This window comes from Lates calcarifer, linkage group LG13, assembly GCF_001640805.2.
Source record: "Lates calcarifer isolate ASB-BC8 linkage group LG13, TLL_Latcal_v3, whole genome shotgun sequence".
Classification (NCBI taxonomy): domain Eukaryota; kingdom Metazoa; phylum Chordata; class Actinopteri; family Centropomidae; genus Lates; species Lates calcarifer.
Window position 1 is genome coordinate 22643845 of NC_066845.1, and position 16972 is coordinate 22660816.

General features: G+C 39.0%; 1 protein-coding gene across 1 annotated transcript in view; it reads left to right on the forward strand.

Annotated features, from left to right (window-relative positions):
• LOC108878692 (whirlin) overlaps positions 1 to 16972 on the forward strand; it is a 58616-nt gene that overhangs the window by 18227 nt on the left and 23417 nt on the right. The window contains exons 3-4 of the mRNA XM_018669635.2: positions 5488 to 5664; positions 9628 to 9753. Coding sequence (XP_018525151.1) covers positions 5488 to 5664; positions 9628 to 9753 — 303 coding nt within the window. The remainder of the gene's footprint in view (positions 1 to 5487; positions 5665 to 9627; positions 9754 to 16972) is intronic.

Consider the following 16972-nt stretch of genomic DNA (forward strand, 5'->3'; position numbering starts at 1 on the left):
GATGAGTGGAGCTTGGGAGGTAAAGTTAGTGCTACTACACTACAGTGCAAAAAACATGACTTGACCTGACAACATATTATTTTGGTTCGGGGGGAGAGCACATTGTTAATAATGACGTCATGATTAATTGACTAATCGACTTAAATTGGCTTGATTAATCCACTCCAAAAAGTAACTAAAATGCCCATTCCTAGTATTAATATGGATATTGTAACAGAACATTATAAAATTGTAAATTCCAATTGGAAATGGAAGTTCCTTTAATCCATTCATGGTCATAACTGACAGCTAACAGACAGACACACAGCCCTCATAGAGTTGTTGTGGCTCATGTTAGCAACTAAAGCTGCAAGTATGCGTTAATAGAAGTACCTAGGAGTACCAAGGAGGGACTGAAAGTGTGCAACATTATCTCCATATCTAACAATGCTATATCTCTTCCCTCTCTTGGTTAGGCTGCCTTCCAGTGTGGCTGTTTGCTTTAATTTTGTAACAGGGTTTTCTTAACCAAACCCTTAACCATGCTTGTGTAACTAACCCAACTGTTAAATCACCTGAAAAACAGTTGAGAGCAGTATGTTGTTGGTTGAGTGTAAGATTAATATGATTTGTGTCAATTAATTAATTTGTTGTAGCTCTGTCTGTTGGTTTCAATTTAAGACCTTTGACCTTTGGTGATATAAAGAGTATGGTCTAGGTCTGCTCTATATGAAAAATGCAACTATGGCAAATATGCTAAGTCAAAGTTGAAGCAGGAGGTGGCTCTGTAATCTATGGTTGATGTTTATATTAGATAATGCGAGTAATCATTTTATAGTTCAGCATTGTTTTCTCTTCCAAATCATTCTGGCTGGAAGTATCAAACACACGGCAGGGCAGGACTCCAAATGCAGAAGTCAGGCACAATCAAAGTTCAGGTTCTTTATTCCAAGCAAAAGTCCAGTACACGAGTAGGCAGTCCGATAAGGCAACAGTATCAAAAGGGAACAGGCAAAATCCAAAATCAGGTAATCAGGCAACAGTCAGAAACACAAAAGTCAAAACGGGAAACAATGCTGGAAAGCTGACACGAGGGACAAGACAATCTGGCAACTGACAAGAGGAAGAGACACTGACTAAATACACCTAGACAACGAGATAACAAGACACAGGTGAAACACATTAGGGCAGGGACAGTAATCAAGATGAGGAAGTAAAGAGAACTGGAATAACCAAGGAACAGGAAACAGGAAGACAAGACAAAATACCAAAATAAAACAGGAAAACATTCAAACCCTGACAGGAAGTTTGTTTACAACCTGTTTGATTGTCTGTCTGCTCATGTTTCTGGACCATCTGGACCTTTCTAAAACAATGAAACCAATTTATCAGTTACTTTACAGTTACATTGATGAATATAATCAACAACCAACAGCTAGAGCTAAGAACATAAAACCCATAAAGTTAACCCATACAGAATGTATGGAAAGTCTTTAAACTTGCAGTTTCTTGTAACAGTAGAAATTACAGTTATTCTCAGCACTGTTTTTAACCTGCTGTACTTCTCTAGGTCTAACAGCTCAGCCTGCTCAGTGCTGGTAAGCTGTACTGCTACCTGCTACCTGTACTGCTCTGTTTCATCGTGTAATGACAGTGCAGGTGGTCCATTCCATCACAGCTGGCTCTGAATGAGGCTCTTGACACTCTGGCCTCTGGTATTTAGATCTGCAGGATTGATTTTGCCATTGCATTGAGACCACGTTTCTGGATTTGTGAGGCCCTGTATTTCTGTCACTCTGTTAGCCACAAAAGGCTACAATCTTTGAGCGGAACTGCGTATCCAATGCAGAACAATAGTTGAATCTGTCCACATCTTAAGCTGATTTCTTCCCAGGTTCGGTGGCTGGAGGAGGTTATTCCCTAACCGTGCTCCAATCAGTACACCCATAAGCTCCAAGCGTGGTAAGGACATTTTCTTCAATGGAGCTACCCTCGACTTGGATGCCACAAAACTTGTCACAACACCTCCTTCCTTGTTCTGACCTCGTAGATAGGCACCTCCCAAAGGGCATGAAGCTGCTTTGAGATCTGAGCATCCACATCCAGACTTATGTACATACAAGTGGCATCTGTTACACTGGATGTGGAGACTGGCCCTTGCAAAGCCCATCCAAATATGCTTTCTATGGCTACTAGTGATTATGTTATCCGTTGGACCTTGCCCAACACTACTTGCCAATAATAGTCGGTTCCAATTAACACTGACAGTTCTGGGTCATCAGCACCTGCTAGTGGAAAATCAGCAAGCTGCAGTCCTTTTCTCCTCAACTCCTCTTGGACAGGTTCACCAGGGATTGATTGATTTGATAACTGCACTGCACACTTTTCACTGCTTCATTCTCAACTCTTTGCTGTGTACCCCACACATCCTGGAGTGAAACCTTCACACAGAGGATACGATAGGATCTGACATTTTTTCTCTCAAACATACATACTCATACAAAAAAACATCATGTAAGAATAAGCGCGGATCAAATGTTGCTTCCTGCCATTTTTTTCAAAATAAAAGCATCTCCAAACAAAGCATGTCCTGTTAGCAGTTCACAACATAAATTTACATCAAATCAACATACTTCAATGCAAATAGCATATCTTTCTCTAACATCTGATTAAGCATTAATTAATTAATTAATTAACATTTCATAACAGCATGTGTTATCATTTAGGCAGTTACTCTTAGTAGATCACCTGTAAAACATGCACTAACCGAACACACAAAATTTTACCACAAGCACGTAAACACACACTGGCATGTTTTACTATATTTATTTCAGGAACCTCATTGTACAGAAAATCAAAGTCTGTAACCTGTGACACAAAAATGGACAATATTTCAGAGCTCCCCCTAAATGTCTCAAAGTAGGCTTTCAGGCGAGTCTATAAAAGCCCATTTCCACCACTAAGAAATATATGAAAACTAACATTTGATTTTAAAAAAAATCCCATAGTAAGTCATAGTTATTAAGATATCATAATCATGAGCTTGTTATAGTGAGATAGTGAGTCATAATATTGAGATAAAAAGTCTAAACCAGCAAGTTAACATATCCTACACTTTAGCTTAAAAATAATAGAATTATTGTAAGATGGTACTGTTTTGAATTATTAGGAATGTACTCAGTTTTGTTCATTCATCTATCATCTATCTTCACATTATTGTTTTCATTTAAATTCTAAACATTTCATTATAGTTTCTGTTTTCATATGTTACATAATTTAGTTTATTCATATTAGTTTCATTTTTTTTTCATTTTTCATGGGAAAAGGCCACCAATTAATATATTTGTCCTACTTTTAAAGAGTACTGGGCACTAGAGAGGTCTCCACCATATAAGGCCTGACTCTGACCCTCTTTTCTCTGTATCCTGGTGGCTCTCTGCGCCATGGCCTCAAAGCCTCCACTAATTCTGTCCCTCTTTCATAAAACAACTAAATGACAATGACAGCAGATGCACAAATCAAGGGAGCTTCAGCAGTTTAAATAGCAGAACTGAAAGGAGTATGAAATTGCTCAAGGAGAAATGATGAAAGGGTGCAGTGATTCAGCACAGACAAAGGTTCAACACAATGTATCTACGCCAACAGACAAGAGGGCTTTGTTACTCAGAGTCACTGTGATAGTCATAGTCATAATACATTGGGATAAAATAGGAATAAATAATAATCACATCTGGTGGAGAAAGGATGGTGACATAGCGTCAGAGTTGCGTCAGAGTGCGTCAGAGTTGCTGCGAGGTAGTCAGGTTGGATGCCAACATACAAAGAGCACAACTGTGACACCAGAGCCCAGGGTGTCTAACCTGACTGCCATCTTTGGTTTAGACAGCAAAAGTGCTTTGGATAAGGTTTGGAGAAGATAGTGGTTTTGGTAAATGCTAATAGGGTCTCGAGTCAGTGTGTTTCGTCTGTATTAAGCCAGAACAAGGTTATTCCATAACCTTAAAGTCCATGTAAAGCAGTAATACTAATGTCTTTCTGAGTTAATCACTCCACAGAAAAATGTCATGAAAAAAAAAAAATCATGAAAAAATAAGCACCTCTCTCTTCTCTGAAAAGCTGGGGGAGTGGCCACTGCAGGCGCTGAAACCACGCCCACTCTGTGCAGTGCAGTGACAGTTAGCACCCTGCTAGCATCCTGTTCTGTGCATGTTTGAGCCACCTGAGCTTTTTGTTTTTGTTGATCTAATGGCCTGTCTTCAAGGACTCAAGAAACAAATTGCATTGTTAATGCAGTCATATTACTGATGTTTATTAAAACAAAGTATAAAGACATTATACTGATGCTAAACTCACTTTGTGATAATTAGTGTGTTATTATGCCAACACACTGTGTTACTGCCACACTCTAACCAGTTGGACTATTTGGATACACACGTTAGACGCAGACACAGACACAGACACTGAGCAATGTCGGGGGACGGAGGGCAGTGGATTCTCTGTGAATTCCCGTTGTCTCTGAAGAAAGTTTGTAAAATTAACCAGAGTAAAACGGTCTCTGCAGAGATGAGTGTTGATGGTGCTATCCTCAGCTCTCCATCAGTGTGGCTCTTCACAAAATTAATCAGCCTCGCCTTAGTACCTTTGAAAATTTAAATAGGCAATGACAATGCTGTTGAGCGAATTCTGGCATCGAGGGAAGCTGTATTTGCGGGACGACAGCATAGATAGCTAGCAAAACCTGCAGTAGTTGAGCGGGAGAAGCACTGACCCTAACACAGCATTGCTATTTATAACGGTCACAGTCCTAGGGGCGGGGTTATGCTGAGTGGTGGCTCCAGTGCGTCATTGAGCCACTGTTTCCATAAAATCATGAGAATGAAACTGATGAAAACTGTAAAAGGGTTCAATGCTGTAATACAGAGTTTACAGTCTTGACACACGTGTTAAGGAGCTATTTTCTAAAATAAATAATGTGTTCAAAGACAAATCTCTGAATTTGCTTTGGATTGACTTTAACAAAGGGCTGCTGGTGCCTAAACAGTTGACCAAAGGAATTAAAGTAAAGGCTGTCAGGCAGTGGTTTGGCAGAGCATACTTGGAAGAGCGCTGATAGATGATGTTCTCATTCAACTTTTGTTGTTTTGTATTTTGACCAAAATGGAAACAAATGTGGAGATGTCAGCTTAACAGTAAAACAGTAAAACTCCCTTTCAGTTCAACTGTAGCTCAACAAAATTAACTACCTCAAACCGCTGCTACGCATGAGCACCTGAAACATTGAGTTAACCCTTAGTAGTATCAATTATGCCTGCTAATACTGTTGGGCTACTCATCCAACCACAGGTTTTTCAGAGCTGTGAATCATTGTTCTTTTCTGCTGATAGGATTATAGTACAACTGACTTTCATATAAGGGTTTTTTTTGTTTTGTTTTTATAAATAAAAATATGAGGTGTACTGTGTAGCACTTTCACAGCACCCACAATCTCACCCTCCTCTGCTGATGCAGGTTCTGAAGGGATGCAAGAAGTTGGTGCTGTCAGTGTGCTCTATGGGCCGGATCCCTGGAGGCTACGTTACCAATCACATGTACAGTTGGGTGGACCCTCAGGGCCTGAGTGTCTCCCCACCACCTGACATCCATGAAGCAAACCAGAGGCAAGGGCCCGGCATGGAGGAGAGGATGGTAAGAACAGTTTGTGTCTGTGTGTGTTGTGGTTGTATGGGAGAAAAAAGGTCCAGTATACAGTATAAGGTTGTTGTAGAGGATATGATGCATTGTACAGTGTGAAATGAATTAAACATTAGAGAAGAGAAACATAAATGCAGCACAGACTGCATCTGACACAGGAAATCGCATCTGTCATATTCCAAATGATTTATTATCCTGGATGATACCAAAGTTTATGTAATTGTCCTCACACTCATGTCTGACAGCCTTCACTACAAAGTCACCCACCACAGGCCTGTGACTTACTCAAAGTGAATCATTTGAAAAATAAACCATTACCATGTTTTAGGATAGCTCATCATTCACCATTACACACTGATCTCTTTGCTAAAAACGCATCTGTGAGATGCACCTGCTGCTGCTGCTCTAGAAACAGTATTTAGTTGTATTTAAAATATAACTTTATTCTAATCCTGTATTTAGCTTCTTCCTATGATCATTAAAAGTAGCGCAGTTCTTCAGGATTTACAGAGATGTTGGTAGCTGTACTCAGTTCGAGTTCAGACAGGCTAAATTGGTCCCTCATACAATCAAACATGAGTTACAGTTGTTAAACAAAACATGTTTCAACAAAAAACCAGCTCCATTTGCAGTTGGAGTATATTTCTACTAGTGGCAGCTGACAACCCTACATACACATGCAGCAGGAGAAAAAGACATCAGCAGTTGTTGTGTGCAGCCAGGATGAGGAGAGGTGAAATCTGACTGTTGCCAACCCTGTTTCTAATAAAGTGTTAAGTGAGTGTATATGATTGTATAAATAATAGCTTCTTAGAGCACCCTTTTTGTGATGACTTCCACTTCTCAGGGTGTTTTTATTAACTTGTTTTATATGTGAGTATTGTAAGGTTTGAGGTTGGAAAGGTTGGTGCTTCTAATAAGATCAATGATTCACTGAGGCAGGCCAGTGTTGTTTCATTGCCAGACAGTTGTCTCCAGAATAGGGAGAGGGGGACTGGAAATTAATGTCCCACTGCCACTGTACCATTCCCCCAAACATCCCTGAAGCCTGCTGCATTAAATGTTGGCATAGCAGGATACTTCAGAAAACTGCTTATATTTGCTTATACCAGGATGAACCTGGATAACCTGAGGGAGAGCTAATTAAAGGTTGAGCTGAGATATGGAGTTTTTGGACAGAGGCCTGAGAAGCTGTTACCACAAAAGCGGCAAAATGGCCTGTCATATACAAAAGGGTGCCATGACTTGTTGGCTCCTTATTTGGACAACATATAAATCCTTGACAGTAAAGGCGCCAGATAAATGCAAGTTGAAATTGACTGCCAGCCCTCTGTTTAGTGCAGATGTGTCGGGCCAAATCCGGCCCGCTACTTCATTTTATGTGGCCCGCGAGAGCTTTCAGAGACAACGATTATCATAAAATGCAGTCCCATGCTAACCTTAGATGTTCGCTTGTCAAGAAACACTCAGGTAGACAGAGTCAGGGAACTAGCGGAACATCTGTTCGAAGAGGCACGCAGTTCTCCGACTTTTTCATTAGCCACTGACGAAAGCGCTGACAGTACTGATACAGGGCATCTTTTAAGAGGCCTGAGGGCAGACTTGTTTGTCAGTGAGGAACTCTTTGATTTGGCCGCCATGTGCGGGACGACAAGCGACAGGGACATCTTCAGTGAGGTGGAGTAGTCCGTAGGTATGATGAAATTACCCTGGGAGAAGTTGGTGGGTTTTATTACCGAAGGTGAGCCTGCCATGTGTGGTGAGAGAACTGGTTTGGTTGGACTGGTGGAAGAGAAAAAAGCAACTGCCACATACCCCTGATAACTTACCATTCAAAGCTAGTTATTAATTAATTATCAAGACTAATAATAACTGATTGCAGAGGCAATTATGTAATATGAGAGAGTAGATACATTTATATAGTCTTACAGTTACAACTGGCCCTTTGAGGTCAATCACAATGCTGATGTGGCCCGGGACACCCGTGGTTTAATGAATCATGTCTATTAGAACTGTTGTCTTGTGTAAGAAATATAAGGCTAACCCTGCCAGTCCTCCCATTTGTAACATGACTTTTTCTGTGAATCTAGAATTTTACAATTGTTCAAATTCCCATTAGTTTCACTTTGTGACAGTCACACTGAACAACTAGCTAAATCTTCAACAATGGCTTTTTAAGTTTAGCATTTGGTTTAACTGAAGCCTAAGTTTTGTGAAAACATGGTTAAAGTTAATAGCAATGTGGCAAATGACAAATTACTAAAACTTCTCTAATCAACATTTTCTTTATTACCAAATGGATCAAATGACTAATGTGAAAGGACAAATCCATTTAAATTCTGAGGCTCCCCTCAGCTCTGTGGAGGTCTTTAACTTTTTGAGGTGTTTTTCAGTTTAAAAGAAGAGTTAATATTGGACTTACATTTACAAGAAGACCACAAACATAACTCAGATTAATGCTATGTATCGGTTGGATGTGTAAATAGGCAACCCTTTGCTAACTTTCAAAGATCATAAAACACTATCTACTTTTAAAGTTAATTAAAATGTGTTTTCAAGTTGTGCTGTTTACAGGTGGTAAGTGCTAGGTAATATAGACACAAGAATCAAATTAAGAATTAAGAAAAGCCGTTTTTTCACTTTTCCTGTTGTCATTAGATGACAAATCAGTGTACAAAACCACCCATGTGAGAGTTTTCTAAAGAGACAACCCTATTAACAGGATAACAATGTTAATAAATGTCTTTCAAAATGGATACAAACAATTCATATGACACTTTTATGACCTCCCACCGCTATAGTTAATAGTTTAAGTGATATAAACTACTTAATGTTGTAAGATGATGGTTATGGAGAAACAAACATGGACAGTTTGTAAGAGACATGTCCTCATGATGACACAGTATGCATGTCCACATATAAATGTCCATGAACAGTGTGAGTATATGGCACACATGGTTTTGGTAAGTCCTAGTCAGCAATAAACGCTGTTCCTGTGATGCAGTTTGAAAACTGTGTGGTGTAGTGGCCCTGGCTCATGACCAAAAAAATACTACTTCTCTTTCCAGTGAGAGGCAGTGCACTCAGTACTCTGGCGATTGGTGGTTGACAGATAATGCCTCAGAGTGACTCTGCTATAAAAGCTTATTATGAGGTGCAGAATCTCCACACTTGATGATATATAAAATGTCCAAAATAATTGCCTTTATTAATTATTGACATAAAAAATATCACAGTAAAACTGTCTTGTGTCATATATTGTAGGTATTAGTTATCTATCCATCAATTTGTCCTGCATCCTGTACCCATTTATCCAAGTACAGGTTATGGTGGGAGTAGGGTAAGCAAGGTAGATGTCTGTCTCCCTTATCAACCAAAGCTCATGACCATAGGTGATGGTTGAAACATAGATTCACTGGTAAATAGAGACCTTCACCCTCAGGCTCAACTCCCTCTCCCACAATCTCGCAATCCAGATTTTCTTACAATACAATGCTCTGCTGGGAAACCTTGGGTCCTGGATGTTGCTTTGACACATACCACCCACCTAAACACTGCAGACTCCCCAGATCAAAACTCACCAGATCACAATCTTGAGGAGTGTTTGCATAACTTTGTATTTTGACAGTTAAAAAAACTTTTTTGCCTGAGGAATTCAAAGTGAAACTGACCAACATTTATCTGAAAAAACAGTGTTGAAAGGCATGTTGACATGCATGCTAGAAACAGCAATGCTTGTAATACCTTTGACATACAAGTGCAAAACACAGAAATCATGACACCAAAACACAATGCATCTTTCCTCTCACATGACTAAAGAGACGTGCAAATATGATCCTTGTGGGTACCTATACCAGCACAGCATACAGCCCACTTCATGTTGTTGCTCCATTTTTACAGCAAATTGTTTGGTTTATTAACCACACTGGGGGATCTGAATGCCACTCTCCTCTACAGGTAAACCTGAATATGGATGATGGTCGCTGTCTGGGCCTAATGATCAGGGGTGGTGCTGAGTATGGGTTGGGGATCTACATCACTGGAGTGGACCCTGGATCTGCTGCAGATGCTGGTGCACTAAAGGTATCCCAACAACTGTCTCTATTACACTACAAAACCTGTCAAACATTTCTAATCTTATGAGAAATGAAATCTTTGATATAATGGTACAGAATCATTACCTGAATTTATCAGTAAGAATAAATGATTCTATGTGTCATTCAAGCTATCATTGTCTCCACCACTACATTTGGGCACTACTTTCCTACATCCACTAAAATATGGCTAATGCATGAGGCTAATTCTGATCTGTGCCATCTGCTCCCTTTGTTTATTTATTTATTTTTACTTTACTACATTTACAAAAATGTACAGTTTTGTTCCTGGGGAAACATTCGTCAGAGATTTTGGTCCACATTGACATGATAGCATCATGCAGTTTCTGTAGCTTTGTTGACTGTACATCGATGATGCGGATCTCCCATTCTACCACAACCCAAAGGTGCTCTATTGGATTGAGATCTAGTCACTGTGGAGGCCTTTAGTACAGTGAACTCACTGTCATGTTGAAGAAACCAGTTTCAACCGAGCTCAGGTCTCCTGCATGGGGGTCCCGTGCTTGTTGACCCATCCATCCATTCCAACCACCTCCTAGCATGGATTGATGCTTGGTTGGAACTTCAGCTAGTCATCTTGACCATGTCCACATGGCTAAATGCATTGGTTTGCTCCCATATGATTAGCTGATTCGATATTTGTGTTAATGAGCAGTTGAACAGGTGTACCTACGTACCTTCATAATGAAAATGTTAACATGCTGATGTTGAGTAGTTACAATAAGGGTCAAGTTATTGGTATGTCAGAATGGCAGAATTTCTTTGTCATTTGTACAATTTTGCAGAAAGCAGCTGATCTGCACTGACAATGGTCTCATTACTGATTCATTTCTCCACTGTTTAAAGAGAAATCTGTCCTAGCACTTTTGAATGCTGTAAACTACCACCTATTTTCCAAGTATAACATAGTGTAGTGCACTTTGATGTGGTGTTCCCTCATTTAAATTTATCTCAATTCAATACATCACAATGAACAGCAACTACATCTGATTTCTTTGTTGTCAATGCTACATCACTACTATGTGGTACTGCACTGTGAGTGCAGTCTGACAGAAATTCTGCTCTGCATCTCTGCAATTACATACATTTTTTTTTTAATTTGAGCACATACAATAGTCACTGTGATTGAAAACTGCTTAAGACAAGTTTCACACCAAGTGAAAATTAAATGTATAAAACCATGAAAAAACTGAAACACAATCTAAAAGTTTGTCCAGCAGTGCAGAGTACATTTGGTTTCTAGTGGAACTTCCTGAATTTTTAACAAACTCTTGGATGGTTCTTTAAATCTTAGTTATTAAATGAGATGTCAACATGAAGATTTCTGGAATAATGTTAGCTCACTAACATCTGCCACCTCATTTTAATGAACCCATTACCATTCTTACCACCTGCTCCCGATTAGACTGCTAAACCTGTTAGCGTTGCTAACATCTGCTACCTGCCTTCCAGCCTCAGTCAGGCAGCTTACTTCACTGCCATGACAGGCCTGCAAAAATGTTTTATTAGCCATGCTTAATCTTTGCTGTGTGCTTTCAGGTCAGCTTTCTGCCTCAGTAAGCAGGCCACTCTCATTCTCTGCTATTTTGCAAATTGCCTGAGGGAAGAAGAACAGAAGCCAGTATTGCCTACCTGTAAACATGGTTAAAACCTGAATATGGTGTCCTAGTTGTGGATAAAAATAAAACTTCAGGTTTATGTTTTGATTCTTTACTGGTCCAAACTAATTGGGACACCTGGAAAAAACAGCCTTACACCAATATAAAGGAGATCAAAAAAAGCTGAGCTTGTCAAGGATTCTAAAAATTCAAAATGTCTCCTCAGAGATGCTGGATGACACATCTCAGTTTTTTTGACAAAGAGAGCTTTAGTATTTGTAATATTGAATACTATTTCACAAGCTGGTTTGGATGTGGAATCTTTTGTTGTTTCTCTCCACAGTTGCCAAGAGCTCATTGTGGGAACTATTGGGTTTCTCTCTATAGTACTGTAAGGTCTCAACCTTACTCTACAAAGTGCCTTGAGATAATGTATGGTGTGATTTGGCAGTATAAAAATAAAACTGAATTGAAGTGAAATTGTTTGTCTGAATATTACACCTCAATATTGGTTCAATTCTGTCTCTTGGGACAGATATCTTTTTGTAATGATCTGACTTTTTCAGTCTATGTGTGTTTGTGTGTGGATGCTCATGCTTTAACTTTTTTTTTTTCTCTGGGGGTTGAGCCACAGCCACAGCTTTTCCTGTCATGTCCCATGCACTCAGTGGGCTTCTTTCTCTATAAAAAACAGTGTTAGCATAAGTAAAACAGAAAGCATGAGGCCTGTACTATAAAGTGAGGTAACAGGTTTATTAGTGTAACTTCAAGACTAGTTTAGTGACTTTGGGTGTAACTCCCTGATTAGCCTGTACTATGAAAGGTGAATAGGTTTTCCAAATTTGCAGTGAAGAAATATTATCCCTCTGAACTGTACATAGGACAGGCAAGTCGACTGCATCAAATTTTTTCAAACTGGGCAATCAAATCAATTCATATACAAATACTAATAAAAATAACATCAATTCTGTACAAAAATACAAATATTAAACAATAATAGGCTAAGTGGACCTTTGACAGAAGGAGTGGGTGACCCCTTATGCATAGTAACATGAGGTTTCCCTTTTTCAGTCTCAGGATAGCACTTACATATTTTAAATGTATTATTATAATGGATTATTTGAAATTCACCTATTTGGCGATTTTACTGATCACATTATATCATCTCATTACATAGTGAGACCCTGAGATTTACAGGGCTGACAATACGAAATTAAACAGCTCAGCAAAAATCTGTCAACCTCAAGAGGTGAGCAGTCTGTTCATGAACTCTAGCAGAAAAGGACTCTTTAAGTGACATGTAGCCAACAATCAAGGCCATTTTAACTCCAATAAAGCCAGAACCATAGCACTGTATGACAATGATGCAATCTTTTTCATAAAGATTAAATTAACTAAGTAAAACTATTAGTAATAGCAATGGATGTAGTGTTTGAAATACCTGTTATATGGTCAGTGGGTCACTGCCTTCTTACATCCTGGAGATCCTGTTAAAATAATGAATGATAATGATAATGATTAATAATTAATAATTATTATTATTACCATACAAGAAAATGACTGCTGCCTGCTGCATGTAATCTAAGAAATCCCTGTTTCTGAGTCATCACTTTCAGTCTCAACAGTTTGCTGTCTTTTCTTAGATCTTGAGGATCCTGTATAATAAGGAATTATGAGAATATTGATACTATATATATATATATATATATATATAGAAAGCGCTATATAAGTGCTATAAGTGCTATCCATTTACCAATTCTCAACAGAAGTTATCTCAGGGCATTTTTTATATAGAGCAGGTCTATACTGTACTAATATAATTTACAGACACCCATTCTTCACTTGGAGAGTCTGCGAACCACCAGTGAACCTGCATTCTGGGAGCACAGTGCTTTAGTGGGATAATAGGGACCCATGAAATCTTAAAGATACAATGTTGTCTGACCATTAAGGTGAGGAGGATTTTTAATTCTACTCTGGATTTTACAGTGAGTCGCCTTTCCTAGTTGCTGTCAGTAGTCCTTTTGGTTTTTTCTGCATCCTTCTGAGACAGGATGTTCTTGATTTTGGCAATATTATGTAGGTAAAAAAATGTTTCAGGGGCTTACATCATCTGGTACCCTTTTCATCTCTACACCTGGTTGCAATCTAGTCATCAGCTCTCACAAAAACCTTGTTTCTCTTCACTCATTCAACCTGTAAACCTACAGGCAGCCTCTACCATTCCCCTCCACTCATCCCAACCTTATTATTTATTATATCCCTCTACTTTACCAAACCTCTGGATCTGAGTTGGCTTCTGGGCCCTTAAAAAACACTCAAGCCAAAAAACTAGTTTGTATCATCCACATGCAAAAGTGTTGATATCTATTCTGAATGGCAAAAATCACGGTACACACCTTTTTCATTGAAAGCATTCATGGCACTTGGTTGGCTGAGAAACATGAATAATTAGTAAATTTTAATGGAAAAGAGTCCATTTATTTTGATATTTCCTGTATACAAATGGGAATTTCTGCATGGATGTGACAACAGTAAAGTTGGGGTCATTTAAATATAAGAATTTATTTATTATACCATGAATTCTTCTCTTGTTATTCTCTCGCTATTCTTTACCCCCTCTCCCCCCCTCCACCCCCTTTCTCTCTCTTTCTCAACAGTAATAGCAGATGGCCGCCCACCCTGAGTCTGGTTCTGCTCGAAGTTTCTGCCTCTTAAAGGAAGTTTTTTCTTGCCACTGTCTCCTAGTGTTGCTCATGGTGGGATTTGTTGGGTCTCTCTCTGTGAATACCTATTTTAAAGAGTATGGTCTAGACCTGCTCTATATGAAAAGTGTCTTGAGATGACTGTTGTTGTGATTTGGTGCTATAGGAATAAAATTGAATTGAACTGAAATATCCACATCAAATGTTCAGCTGTAATTTTTTAGCCACACTAGCTGGGTAACTCAAGGGATGCCAATGTTGGTAGAACCACTTTGGTCAAAAATGAACTAACGGAAACTACTGGATGAATTGCCATGAAATTTGATTGAGACATTCATGGTCAACATGTAATGCATGACATTTAAAATTTAGTGGCCCCTTTTACTTTACATTTAGTGCCAGAATCATATCAAATTTCAATCTGTCCAGTAAATTGGTTTGGTACCTGTAAAAATCACAACATGTAAAACTTACAACATTTCCTTCAGCTTCTTATCTGTCACCTCTGTCATACTGTGTTAAGAGGATATTGTTGCATATTGTCTGGCTGTTTAAAGGAAGAAAATTAGCTTCAGTGTATGTAGTGTGAGTGTATGTGTCCGTGACTGTGGTACCCTGCAGACAACAGGTTGCAAAAGTTAGGACGACCTTGGTTTACACACTCAATTAATACAATATCTGTGGCCTGAGGTGGTGACAGTGAAAAAAATATTGTCTGAATGAAGAATTAGGATGCATTGCACACACAGTGGTGCATACATAACCCCAGAGAGAAGACTTTCAGATATTCACTGAGTGTATGTATGTGTGTTGATCTGTTCTATGCTTCTGTATTAGAACCTGGATATACCCTTTTTTCAGCCCCCTGACAACAAATGAAACAAACAAATCTCTTTGATTTTAATAGCTATATTAGTTATTTCTCCCAATCTTTGCTTATACCCATAGGTATAAAGCATAAAAATAACTACAAAATTTCCTGCAGAAATTTTAAGTGCTGCTCGGTGCATATCCAGGATACAAAAAGTTACATAGTATAAGTTACAGAAAAGTCACAGATTCATGGACTGGCGGAATCTGGGATCGAATCACCAACCAAATCACCAAGTTGTTTTTAAGAGTGTCTTCACACATTGCAGATAATGCTACCATCCTCTTTCGCCAGCTTTGAACTATGTTTATTTGGGATGGGTCACTATAGCACAGCGCTGTGTGCTGTGGTCTATCGACCACCCAAATACAACAAGAATTTTTTAAATGCCTTTTCTCTTTTTCTGGTCGATATAATGCCAAACTAAGGACCATGCCCTTATTGTTGGGGATTTTAATGTTCATGTGTGTTGTCCCAATAACCCTATGGCAATGGACATTTTAAATATTATTCTTTTATTCTTGTGCAGTCTCTGTCTGGTCCCACACAAGAGGACTTGATCAGGTTTTATCATATGACTTGCCTGTTTTTGATCTGGAGTTTTGTGACCCATCCTTCTCTGACCACATGCCTGTACTGTTTGAGGTTGCTCTGGGTTGTACTACAGTCAAATCTTGCACTCCTGCTGGCTGATGCCGTGTCATTAACCCTTCAGGTGTCGTCAGTAGAACAGTTCTGATGATATGCAAATTGCAGGAATGTGTCCGGAATGGCTTATTTGATGTGCGGCTTGACTATACTCTCAAAACACTTCATTACAATTGAAGTGAGTACGATGGGGCGATAGTCATTCAAACAGGTTATGCTGTTTTTCTTGGGCAGGGGTACTATGTTGGTGAACTTGAAGCATGTAGGTACAGATGACTGGAAGATGGACAAATTGAAAATGTCGCTGAACTCCCCCACTAAATAAAACAGTCAGCACTTTAAAAGCACCGTCAGCACTTAGATGCCCGCACAACAGTGTTTCTCCACCAACTGAACGTCCAACACCATCTATTGTTGACATAAACACACACAGTGCCACTTTCGTTTTTACCCGAGGTTGAGCTGTGCAGTCTCCGCGGTGCACAGAGTGAGTTAGTTAGGGTTGGCTCAGGCTTGAACCATCCCTTAGTTATGCTGCTATAGGCCTAGACTGCCGGGAGATCTCCCATGATGCACTGAGCTCCTTTCTCTCTCTCTCTCTCTCTCTCTCTCTCTCTCTCTCATGCCAGGGCAGGCCCTGTCCTCTTTTGGCATTTTCTCTTTCTGCTTTACATCATTATGTTCTGGCCTGTCCTGGTTGCATTTTTTAAAAACTAAGTTACCTTTTATTTTTACAACATTATTTCTTAACTCTTCCTTGTTTCTATTTTTAAAAGTATATGTCTTTTTCACACAAAGTAAACATGCAGTGAACACTAACATCTACTCACACACAGTGGCCTTTAACACACATATATCACATATTTTCTTTGAACAGTAAATACTGATAATACCATTTCCACATAATACTTCTTTAAAATCAACTTATTGCAGTACTCTTTCTTTTAGAAGCTCTTCACTCTTTGCATACTGTTGACAAATATACACTACAATTTCAGCTCAGCAAACAAAGTTTTCATCTCCATCAGTGTTGTGTCTGGGTTCATACCTTTCTCCTGTTCTCACTTCTGTTTTCTTGTTGTGACTTTCGGTCCGTTCATACGGGTCAGTTTTTCACTCAATTTACCGTGCACATAATAGTTTCGAGACAATTCTAAAGTTGATTTCATCAGTTTGTCTGAATGTTTGGTGACATGGAGAGTGTGCTTAATCCTCCATGACTGCTACTTGACCCAGAAGTCATTTTAAATAACTAAAGGTACTAGACAAGGGGATCCTTTATCTCCATTAATATTTGCATTGTGTATTGAACCATTAGCAGAATACATTAGTGTCCTAATGTAAGGAGAAAATTAAAGGTATCCG